Source organism: Dinoponera quadriceps, unplaced genomic scaffold (assembly GCF_001313825.1).
Source record: "Dinoponera quadriceps isolate SergipeBrazil2010 unplaced genomic scaffold, ASM131382v1 scaffold1169, whole genome shotgun sequence".
NCBI lineage: Eukaryota > Metazoa > Arthropoda > Insecta > Hymenoptera > Formicidae > Dinoponera > Dinoponera quadriceps.
This window is the reverse complement of record NW_014555522.1, coordinates 492749-505715: the sequence shown is the minus strand read 5'-3', so window position 1 is coordinate 505715 and position 12967 is coordinate 492749. Positions and strand designations below refer to the sequence as shown.

Here is a 12967-nt window from a genome sequence, read left to right as displayed (position 1 = left end):
GATTTAGATCATAATATTAGTTATCAACATTCTATATATAATTACTTGTATATGTGGACTATTATATATATGCGCATTTTTATACAGAAGTAGGGACGGAATAAAATTGGGAGCGCGAATGAAGTTCAGACTGACCGCACAAGCGGAAACGCAGAAACTGTGTGAAACTTGCAGCCAGCGCAGCGAATCGTGCACGGATAAAAATTTACATGAAACAAGTCCGAATAAGAGCAACGGCGGCTGCTTGACAGTTTCGTGTACCCAATTCACCAGAAGAGCGACGCGGATGTTCGCGAAGTCGCAATATGACAGTACAGCTGGGCGATAAGTTTCCGAAAGCGTTATGGGTTGACCGGCCGCCCTTTTGATGCCACCTGCGAGCTTGTTCTGGGAGTTCGCGTCTAAATAGTCGGCGGGACTCCGACAGTTTCGCAAACTGAAGTTGGACGATAACGGACGTCGGCCGGCGGCAAAGCGCGCGGGTGTCGCAGAGGGTAAGTTTTACCCTCGAGAAAGAACAGGTTGACCAGCATCCGCCGTTGCCGCCAACTTGAATCAATCAAAGTGAGACCGTTCCCGAACGGTACACCCGGGGAACAAAGGCACGGGGGCAGAGCCTCGCGAGCGTTTTCCGTTCGACTTGCTCCCCCCGCTACTAGCCCGCCCCGCCCGACAGACTGCGTTGGAAAAACTTTCGACATTTCGAACCCGCGCAATTTCCTATGCGACCAAAGTGAGACGCCACCCGGTGGTCCTTTGTCTCTCCGCAGAAGGGCTGAAATGGAATCTTGTCGGAGATTTGGCTGGTCCATTTCGATCGAGCGAATCTCTCGAGTGGAAAATGCATCCCGGAAGACGATGTTGAGGCGGCGGGGGATTGAAACCAGTGTAATTCCAACGAGTTCAATTTTGTATGCTACGGCGGGCGTAAGCTAATCGGGATAATCGTACAGCCGAAGCAAATCTCGTACTATCCCTCGATAATGTAATTGACGACGATTTTCCGCACGGATGCCGCTTGAGTGACTTGTACTTCAAATTTTTATCTTGAAAATGAGCGGATTTACTCACGAACTTTATCACAAAACTCTATCTCATATATATATCTACGTAAGAAAAAGAAAAAAACATATATGAGAATTAAGTTTTTATATTATTAAATTATCTTATCGGGATATGCACTAATTGAGAAGCGTTAACAAAAAATTCAATAAACATTCTACATCACTTTACAACTTTTTATTGAAGGCTGAAAATGATTTCTGCGATTATTTCATTCCTGATGTATATATGCGCGCGCGTGCGTAGAGGTAAAAGAAGATTGAAATTGCAATTTTAACTTTATCCGTTCTAATTCCAGGGAAATATTTCATTTGCTAATATAAAAATTGTGCCGTGACAGAGAGATATATATTTTCAATGAACGAAAAAAATCTCTTCCGCATGGAGCAGTTTTAATTTCGCATTCGTGAAAAAGGAGGCTTCAACGTGAAACTATTCCGAGGAGAAACTATTTTGAGGTAGCCCTGTAACAATCAACACTGATTTGTCTCGAATGGCGAATATCAAAATTGTACGTGTTCGAACACGGTGGATTAACTTCGTCGCGAGATCAAAAGTCGAGGTCGAGAAAAAGATTAGACACAGAGGTCAAAAGGGAGTGAATGAGCGGCCCGACCCCTTCTTCGGTTCTTCTCGCGCGAAAAATACCTGAGGGAGCAATGAATGGAAGAACGTATCTATGATACGAGTGGATACCTTTCAAAAGGACTCATGGGAGAATGAAGCTTATTCGTCATCCTGTCGACCGATAGGTCGTACCAACCACCACCGCGCCACCTTAACACACCCTGGAGATCCTCGAGGGTGGATTCTTCCAATAACCGAAAAAAATGTATAACGTTATCCCTCAAAAGAAATAAATTCACTATGAATGTGCTTTCGGGGGAGTGAGCTCATAGATTAGGGCAATGATATAATGTCCTAAAAAAAGACCCTCGGCCGATATTCATCAATCAGATATTTATGTGTTTTTACACAGGAACGTAACTCCCATCTAGGAGCGACCTATTTCTATTTGCCGATGCCACGAAATGACTCGTAAATGCATTCATTCGCACGAACGGAGAGCCGTTCTACCAAAAATGGTGAAACGAAATGAAGTAGCATTCGTCTGGCCGAAGCGCGAGCAGATACAGAACCACTACCACAAATAACATGCGATCGGTCGATTACAAATAACATGATCAATAGACACACGATTGTTTCTTCCCCCGCGTTCTCGTTAGTTCGCGAATTCCATTATAATTTGCGGTTCCCACAGACAGTAGAGGGAGAGGAGGGAGGTGCAATGAAAAGTCAGGTTAGATCGCGAAATACACGAGTTGCTCCTTTCCGAATATAAATTGCTTGAATAATGGAAAGGAATCGCTTGAGCCCGGCTTACGCATCTCTCTTCCCACTCGTCTTCCGCCCTCTCCGTGCACCCTTTTCATCAAGGATCCTCCGACCAGCAAAACCATCTTATCGCGTGTCACCCGCACGTATCCAATCCCTACTGCTCTCTTCTCTTTTCGCGATTCTATGCAACGAGATTCTCACGAGCTACCTCCGGCTCTTGAAAATTTCTCCCAGTCTTGTTGAAGACAGGTGCATTCTAGTTTTCTCCGAAAATGGGTACGTATGATAAGAAAATCTCGCGAGGAATCGTCGTCGCCGAGGGAAAAAAGAAAGGTAAAGAAGAAAAAGAAAAAAGGTGAGAAAAGACGCTCGTCGCGTGGAAATTTAAATCGCGGACTCCCGACGTTCAAATTGGACGATTTCGTATTCTTTATTAATTCCCTATTTAACACGTTGATAAGTCCGCTACAAGATTTACCGGCGCGCACATTAAAGTTTTCCCTATTTATCCGCTAGCACCTCGAGATTCCTTCTTGTCCAGTTTCTCTCGCGCCCGGAGCATCCACAATGAAAACGAGACGGAAGTCACGCTAAGAATCCGTCACGACTTGCGAAAGAAGAGGAAAAAATAAATAAAAAGAAGGATAGAGGCACCGCCATGGCGAAGCCTTGGGGAATAAGAAAGCAGAGGAGGAATCCTAGAACGTTCAGTTTATCACGTTGCCGGTTTAACAAAGCATTCTCGTTCAGAATGGAGGTAACGTTCTCCGCGCGGGAAAGAAATCGGAATTTGCGCGACAACTTGGCTGCCCTAACAAGGACGACTCTTTTCGTGCCAAAGAGTTCAACGAGTTTCACTTTCCATCGTTAGTTTCACGAAAATGTAAATATTATATCTTGCAAGCGGGGAATACGCGTTACTTAGAAAAAACATCATCAGTCTCGTTTTTCTCCAACATGAAAATCTGTTTTTACAATTTTGTTACTGATCACGCAAACACGTTCGAATTTAACCTAAAATTGGTCCAGCGTTTCGGGATCCGAGATTTATAACGGATCAATCAGTCTTCATGACGGATTGGGACACATTAAAATTCAAATCGAGACGCCATGGATACTTTATTTTGTGTTTTTAACTATTTTATCAATTTTAATACATCACGCGTTATATATTTTCTCCCAGCAATACGAGTTATAAGACACGTTTGCATAAATCTGAAATACCATTGTCGTCCGTTAGGCATATTGATTGGCGGATGCGGACGCTGGAAGATTCGACATTTCGATTTGTTCCATGGGCTGCTGGCCCTCCTCGCATTGGCATTCTCCCCGAGGTTGCAGCCCCAGAAAGAATTCGTTCTGAAGTTCAATCCGGCTCGCGCAATAAGTGTCACTGACCTAACGTGCGCGTACTATAAACTAGCCCGTACCTACCACCACTAACGCAAGATTTAATTCGGAAAGCAGCCCGACAGATACGTAACTAACCCTCCGTCAGTTCGGCTTTGTTCTCGAAATGAACAAGGAAAGACGCTCAGGTAGATCGGCCCGAAATTTCACAAGATAGCTACGAAGAAAGAGGAAGGAAGAGAAGGAGAGAGAGGATGTGAGGGGAAAGGGGAAGAAACGAAAAATTGCGGGTAGAAAATTTATAAAAATCTACGCGATTACACTGTCGTCGAGGTGATCCCACGTGATCCCCTTCCAAGCCGCTTTAATCCGGATTAGCGTCAGTTTATCACAAGAACATTCGAGAGAGAGAGAGAGAGAGACCAACGCTGTTGGACGTTAAACGCAAAGTCTGAAATCCCGCGAAGTATTTTAATCCGCGGTGCCTCGATGCCATTATCGCGCTGAAACTTAGAGGTCCGTAGCAATATCGAGACTATTTAACGTCGCTCCATGGGAGCTTTCAGAGTGTCGTACTGGAGATGAATCGACTTGGGATGATGGTGGACCTCTCTCACGTCTCGGTGCCCACGATGCTGGACGCCATGACGACGTCGAGGGCGCCGGTGATTTTCAGTCACAGTAGCGCCCACGCTCTCTGCAATTCCTCGCGAAATGTGCCTGACCACGCGCTGCGACATTTGGTGAGTACACCTCGAGGACGAAACATCGGGCGGGTTCGCACGTATCGATATGATTGAACGAAAGCATCGGCGCAATTTGTTCCTCTCCTCCTAATTCGCTTCCCGCTAATTTCTGTTCGCAGGCGCAGACCGGTGGTATAGTTATGGTATCCTTCTATCCCCATTTTATCAGCTGTGGTGAAAAATCGACGCTCGAGGATGTGGCAGGTGAGCGAGATCCGGCGCGATAAGGATATCGTTGCGTTTTTTAATCATTAATTCGCGTGCGCGCGGCGAATGCGCCGAAAATACGATCGCGGGACTCCGATACCTGAAATTCGCGTGTCCCCACATGCTCGCTCGAAACGAATATTACACCGTCGGTTCGTTTGCGCGCGGCCGCGCGACATGTTAATAAAATTTCGCGAGATCCAATCGGCCGTGCGGGTATCACACGCGCTCCAGGCTCGATATTTGTCCGCCGAAATGCGCGATCATCCCCGAATTTTTGAAATAATGCAACGCGCGCGCGACACGATCCGATAACCGATAGAATCGCTCGCATTTCCCGCATTTCTGTCGCCACGTTCGTATTTCCTCTCTGGAGCGCGACGAAACAAAGCGCCGTTGCACCAAACAAGAAGCGCCTTTGCTTGCGGCTTTTTTTTTGGTTTCTTTTCTGCCCCTAGTGTAATCAGCGTTGCTTCGGCTCTCTCGTCCTCCGCGACGATTCCGAGTGCGCGTCGTGATCGTCGTGTCCTCTCTCATGTCTCGAGATAAAAGCTAATTGAAAAGCGCAGAGAGATTCACCTCGCGTGCTTACCGTGCGCTTTTTTGCCCCCTCACTGACACGCGGCTTTCGCGACTAAGCCGCTGCTTTTAGCGCTCCCGTTCGACGCCGGAAAGCGAACATACGGAGCGTCTCGTCTCGACGCAAAGCGCAGGCAGATGAGTTTTCGCGTTAGGCGCCAATTCCCGCAGGGTTGCCATCTTATTTGCATTATTATAGGGGCGGCTCAAAGTTCCGAAGGCATTAACATTTGAGACCGCGCGGGTAATGTATACGCGGTAAACGGCTGTGTATATATGTATATCTGACGTAATTAGATATACCAGCCGTGGGAACGGAATTTTAATCAAGTATGCGTCACTACGACAAACTCCTTGGAATTAAATTAAAACATAGAATATAACAGTTTCTCTCTCTTCTTCCTCCTATCTCGCATTTATAAGACACAAAATTAGTCTACTTTATTAATTGTACAGACTGTTGAGCAATCTTGGATAATAAAGTCGTTTTCCTCGCGATGCGGAGAGATTAGAAATGGCTAATTCTTCCGTAACGTTCGAGATGTACAGGGTTTATCAAAAATGTGAAAACGGTGGAATATCCTGAAGACAGAGCACTTTAGAAAATAAAAGTTGCAGCGTTTAGAGGGAGACATAAGTTGGTAACTTTAACTTCGTTGCAGTCAATAATTCAAGGTCATTTCAACTTCACTTTTTTTTAATGGAACCATATAGTTTTTTTTTTTGACTTAAATCAATTCCTCTGTTCATTCTCCGTATAAAAGTATTAGAGTAAAATCATCGAAAGGTGAATTTACTCTAGTATTTTTATACGCAAAATGAGCAGAGAAATCGATTTGTATTAGAAAAAAATTATATAATTCCATAAAATTTAATAAAAAAAAACTATATGATTTCATTAAAAAAAATGAAAATGATCTTGAACCGTGCAATAAAGTTGGGATCACCAGCCTATGTCGCTCTCCAAATCCTACAATTCTTGTCTGAATCATTTTTTCGTCAATTGCTTTGTTCTCAAGATATTCCACACTATTGTTTCCACACTTTCGGTAAACTCTGTATAGTTCAACGAAATTAATTCCATGCTTCTCGCGATAACGATAAGATCGATCGCGAAGTCGCGAACCCGTGAAACATCGCGTTTAGCCGCGATCCAAAGTTCACACTTTGCGCGGCCAAACCGCAGTTCCGAAAACGCATCCCGCGTGAAAACCGGGCGTTCGCTCGGGCGTTGGACGAAAAAAGCGAAACACCACGACGTTTCCCGCGGGAGCAGCCAATTCCGTGCACAGTACTGCCAAGCGGTGTCGGTTTTTGCAGACGCGAACGTGAGTTTCGACGTGCGAGGAGCGAACCAACTTCGCTCGTCTCCCTTCTCCGTCGAGCATCGCTCGCTAAAGGCGTCGGAGGATTTCGAAATTCTTAAGCCGCGATGGGAGGCGCGCGAGACAATAAACTCCCTTTAGTTTCGTCCATTTCTCCCCCGTTAATCCCTTGGATAATGCAAACCGGCCGCGGCTCGTAGTTTCGGAAAATTTGTGGTCACAGTAGGATCGCGATAATCCATATCGCCATTTTCCCGCGGTATTTCGGTGCATCTTTTATAGGAATAAGCGAATGCGACGCGCACTAATATCATATTCCGCGGTAACAAGCATGATACGTGCTCTCTTTTTCTCTCTCTCTCTCCCGTTTCTCTCGTTCGGACACGAATACCGTAAATTTCACTCATACAGTATAACGAATCGCACGGGATTGAAAGGTCATTCAAATTGCACCGCGCTCGCATCTCGGACAGTGTTCCGGGTGTGCGGTAAAAGAAAGAACGAACAGTAATTGCTCGTTCCGCAGCGAGCCGGACGGCAGCGCACATCGGACGCGTAATCGGGCATAGCCGGGTGCCTGAATAATCGTTTCCTTCCGCGGGCCGCATCTCTAATTGCTTTACATCGCCGGCTACAGAGCTGCGGAGAAAATTATGTTCCGCCCGGGGACGCACGGGGAAGAAAATTATGGGGGCGAACGGGAGGTGGGAAGTGCGTTCTGTCGCGCGGGGTGCGCGAGGCACGGCAATAATTTCGGCGACGTCGCGGGATTGTAGTAGCGACCGCGTCGGCGGCCAGGCCATTGGCAGTATTACGCTTATGATTGATTCGCGAGCGTAGCTCTCGCTTCTCCCTCTCTCTCTCGTCGCTTTTCCCTCCCGAGCGTCGCGTCGCGTCCTCCAACAGCGCGTGGAAAGCCGATCCCATGGCGACCGCGTTGCGCTGGCCAACAATCGCTGCCGGTTAATAATAACCGCGGTATTGTGGCTTTCGCCGGTTCTCTTCTCTTTCTGTCTCGCTGGCGATTCACCGCATTACGTTTGTCGAATAACTGCTTCTTTGTTTATAGTATGAATGCAATTTTCTCGATATGAGCTCGCCCTATCCGGATAGGCGAGCGACGGGACCGCGCGAAAGCACGCGTTATCTGTCAGTAACGGTATTCGAGGACCGCGGAAGTTACTTTCAATTCACGGTGACGCGCGCTCTCTGCACTCCGTAATTTCGCTCGCATTACCATTTCACCGTCTCCCAATTAAATTCAAGGGACTTTGCGAACGAACGCGGGATATACGCGTCGCATTCGCCCGAAAGTTACTTCCAAACCGATGCGGTGGCGCTCGGGAATTTTCGATTGTACATGAGCGTATCAATTTTTTACCGTGGAAAAATGATGCGTACGGTGATAACGTGTAGTCTTCCCTTTCTTCATTTCCCACCACCGCGCGCTCCCTCGATTGCGTTCGGCGTGTTTTCTTACCTGCCGCAAAATGTCACATGCATCTTGATAGACATTCGCGCGTTATTTCGCTTAAACAAACATCAACCACGCTGTTTATGATGAGGCGCATGCAAATCGAAAGATCTCGCAGCTACCCGCTAATGTTACCGCGTAAGCGTTACGATACACGGGACGCTATGCAAATTCAAGTGTCTCTGTTTACCGTAACAGGCGGCAGCCGAGGCCACGCAAAGTAGCGCGTATTTTTAGTGAAAGCACTTTGTGGAACTACCCGTTGAAAATATCCGAACGCGCGATTACACGCGACATTTGATTACAATCAAAATTTCCGATTGGCCGGATTATCTGTCAGCTTGTTTATTTGCCTTGCTGAGCGTCAGGCGTGATTTTCCGACCGCGCTTAGTAACGATATGCCTCGCGGAATCATAATCAATTTCGAAAGACCGCGTTGTGCCGAGCCGGTCGACACATAATTTACGATATAATGGAGATAGGCCGGACGAGAGAGAGAACGAGCGAGGCAAACACGAAAATCGGAATTCATGACGTTTCTGATGTGTTCCGCTTCGCGGACAGCCTCGCGAACAAAATCGCGGCGCCATGACGCGCGCCGTTACTCCGCGCTGCGTTCTGATCACCGATGAATTATGTCATTTGTTCGATCGATTATGCATGCCGCGCCTGTGCGAGCGGCACGTCGCGCAATCCGTTACGTGCTTAGATCGTTACACACGACGCATTTGTAAATTCTTCAATCTACAACCTCGGAAAAAAACGCGCTTTAAATGACACGGATAGAGATGATGTGATAATACTGATATTATACTTGTATCGATATTTTTCTCTCAATAACGGCTATCTTTGTATCGATATTTTCCTTCGAAATTCGTACCCATATCAATAACTTATGTGCGTGTGTGTGTGTTTCGATATCTTATTTTTGAATTTTTATTCAATCGATCTTCAATATATCATATATTTTTGCTTCATGAAAATTAGTATAACATGCAACTTATGTTTTAAACCTATTTTTTTTCATGGTTTCTGTTACGTTAATTTTACGGTTATTTATTGATTGTTGAAGTAAAAGGAAAGCGTTCGGTTTTTTATAAATGTGCAGAGTCAATCATGAATGTCACCTAATGCGTATATTGTTTATTTATATATCCACGTATACCGCAATAATTTTTGGCATATGATTTTTCATTTCTGACGTCAAACAAGGACAGTCATAGCGAGGGCACAGATCTTAACACATCCTTCTTAAGGTTTTTAAATCACAAACTGTAGAAAGTCTAGTGCAGAAGGTAGAAGTATTTTTATATGATAGTAAGATTATTATATATGCGTATATGTACGAAAAACCTTTGTAAAAGTAGTTTGCAGAACAAAAACTTTTCTGATTTTCATATTTCTTCTAATTTTAAGTTTCAATGCCATTATCGGTATTGATATTTTTTCTAATACTAGTATCATTAATGATATTTTTGATTGGATACTCGTTTCAATATTAGTATCCAAAATTTCATGATATCACAACATCTCTAGTAACGGGTTATTGTTTTTTTCTTTCTTTCTTCTCTTCTTTCTTTTTTCCGTTTCCTCTTGGTCGGGATAACATACGATGACAGATAATTTAATTCGCACTGAATTAATAAACGAGAAGTGAAATTTTCATATAATCCTGATGACTGTGTGAAATTGTCTTCTGGATTGTGGGTCGCTGAGGTGTGAATTATATTCGTGATATATTAACCAAGATGTGAATTATACCAGTGACCATTCCCTAGTTAACAATAACATCCAACTGACGGATATGCAAATTTTCATTGTTTATGCGCACACTCGCGATCTCATTGTGGCTTGTTCGAATTATCACTTGAATTTTATTCGTCCTCCGACGTGGAAAAGACTGTGTGTGCGCGCGCGCGCGCGCGTTTTGACGTTTTACAGAAGCGAAGAGCAGAAAATGCGCGAGAAACGAGCGCGGGCGTAATCCGCGCACGTCTGAATGTGTCAATATTGAAGGTTAATAACGTGTTTCTCCAGGGCAGCGTTTTTCTAACTTTACGCAACTCGACCGTGGTAACTGGCAAATTGGTTTGCCGAGCCCGTCGACTTTACATAAACAGGAAAATGAGTCCGCCGCAACGTTAGCGAATTACCTCCGACTTATCCCGCTCGCAGACGCAATATCCCCTTCTATTGAAGGCGGAATTAATTTAATGCCTCTCTCGCGCTGCATTGTATCAGCAAATTGACAATTACAGCGTCTGGAATACAAACCGTGTCTGCGACTGTGGGGACGCGCGCGTACGCCCGCGACATCGTTATACGACGAAGCGCGTAAAAACGCGTTACCGGTGGATGGACAATAGGAGCGAATAAAACGCATAAGTGCGGGCAATTTTCTCTCGGTGACTTTCGGAAAGGGGGCAGGGGGGTATAACATTGTGTCGTAGTTGTATTAGTCCGCGGTTGAAAAATCACCAGCGCCGCCATTCATGGCCGTCGCGGTTCACGGTGGTCGCGCGGTTAGGGCGGCGAATGTAATTTCGCTCGTTACACGGCAAATGAGCTATACGCTGGCCATGTATCTCCGCGCGCACTAAGCGCAACGACGAGCATTACGACGATTACGTTATACATGCAATTTTCGTTGATATGTTACAGCGCACATCAATCACGTGCGGAAGATCGCCGGGGTGGATCACGTCGGCATCGGAGCTGGATACGACGGGATCAATTTGTGAGTGTGACCTCGAAATATTAAAAACGTTCGCATTAACCCTGGTTAGCCACATTTATCTTCGAGCATTTAATTCGCCACACTCCGGCCCGCTCGACTTTGTCGCCTTGTCATTTTTATTATAATTAATATTTCTAAGCTCGTAATATGGGAATTGAAAATGCAGAGTCTGTATAAGATGTTTACGATATCAGGTCAAGAAAACGAATCTAAACTTACTGTAAGAAAATAAGTGTTTTCGGAAAAAATGCTGAAAAGTTTTGCAAATGCGAAGAGAAAGTAATATTTGTTTATTGTAGCGGACATCTTCTGATATACTTTCAGAAAAAATAATATGCCGTGTGAAAACTAGAAAACCGAAAAATGCTGAGCGGTTCGCTGAACCAGGACACAGCGAGCTAGGGTTAAAAACGAAAGTCGGGAGAGCCGAACGTAGTGCGGTTAAAGTGCATTACGGAACTAATGTGACGGACGGCGACCGGTATACCGATATCATCTTTTTCCACCGAATATTTCTTCGTTATTGTTATCGTGATTGTTTTCGCGAAATCTCAAATTTGAATTTATCAAACTGCGGTCGCCTTTGTTCCCCCGTTAAGAGGCAAACAACATGACGACTTCCTTACCGTACGGAAGTGATGCAAACTCGAAAGCGCGTTTCCCGTCGCCGACCGGACTTGCAAACTGTTGGTACGTGGTACGCGAGCGTAGAGAAGTTTTCGGCTGCCTTTGAATGTAGGTCGGAGTGTGAATCAATACGTACGGAGCCACCGATCATATTCGCGAGACACGGGGAGACGGTTAAAGTGTCCTCCCGCGCGAAATTTATGGAGGATATTACTGGTTTGACTTCAAACGGCCATCGAATATGCGCACTTCGGTGCGTCTCGAAGTCGAAAAGTGAAATTGGAACGGTAAGAAAATAAAACGTGCGGAGAGAAAGACGTGTGGAGAGAGAACGTTATTTAGTCAACGCGACTTCATAAATATCCATCCGTCCGAGGCCTCTGTCGTCTTCACGACAGAGTCACCGTTGAGAAGGAGAACCGTTGCGCCGGTGAATTTTTCAAGTAACTCCATAAATAAATTCGCGTTCGCGAGATACTCGATGGTATTCAGCCGTTTGTTACCAAACGACCGACGTTATTCCCTTCCATTATCCCCGCCTTTGTTACGCTTTTCACACAGCTTGTTTAGCTCAGAAACGACCCCGCGGAGTTCTTCTTTGCCGCGATAAGTGAAGGTGGAAGTATGCGGGGCCTGCTAAGTGGACGTGAGAATCGGGTAAACACACGAGTACCGACCAACCCTCCTTTTGTTAAAAATGCCGATCTCTTTGTAGCGAGCGCGTGCGTTACTGCAATCGCTGTACTTACCATCAAGCTTCACGAAAAAAATTGACAGACCATGAAGAAGAAGAAGAAAAGGAAGAAGGGGGAGGGAAAAGAAAGAGGAGGGTGGCAGCTCTAATCTCAAGTAAATTGAGAGAGCGGTAGGGGGTGACTAAAAAGTTGAGTTGCACCGGATCCGCGTGAAAAACACACGTAGTGCGTTTGGTGTATATGGAGGATTGAAAAACAGTGTGGATGCATCGAGACGTGATTTGCAGACCAAACGATAAAGAAGAAAAACGGCATAAAAGGTACGCCGCTGATCGAATCGCCGCCATATATACGGTTTTTCCGTATTTTTGCCCGGCGACAATATCGCGAATACAAATGCGAGAAAAATCGAAAGAATAAATATGTACGGCAAATATACCGACATACCGCGAATAATTAATGCCTGTGCAACATTTTGTTCCCTTTGGCCGGGACGTAAACTTGAATCGAACGACTAAATTTAAGTTGACAGTGTTAATAACAACATGCGCTCCACGCAATTTAGTCCGATATATATATATATATATATATATTTTATAAATCGGAGAATTTACGCAGTTTGAATCTGAACGTAACTATTATACATGAGCTTTCATTTATTTTTTATGAGCAAATAAATCGAACCTGAACGTATAATTTAGAGAGAAACCGCAGAGAGCTGGTTGAGTTTAATAAATGAACATATAAGTCATTAATTATTGACGTATTGGAAATCACGTTCCACATACACTGGGAATTTTATTTTGGATATATATATATATTTTTT

At 44.9% G+C, this 12967-nt stretch overlaps 1 protein-coding gene across 1 annotated transcript in view; it reads left to right on the top strand.

Annotated features, from left to right (window-relative positions):
• Positions 1 to 12967, top strand: part of LOC106744595 (dipeptidase 1) — an 88357-nt gene that overhangs the window by 58095 nt on the left and 17295 nt on the right. Inside the window, exons 6-8 of the mRNA XM_014619510.1 lie at positions 4317 to 4493; positions 4616 to 4700; positions 10744 to 10819. Coding sequence (XP_014474996.1) covers positions 4317 to 4493; positions 4616 to 4700; positions 10744 to 10819 — 338 coding nt within the window. The remainder of the gene's footprint in view (positions 1 to 4316; positions 4494 to 4615; positions 4701 to 10743; positions 10820 to 12967) is intronic.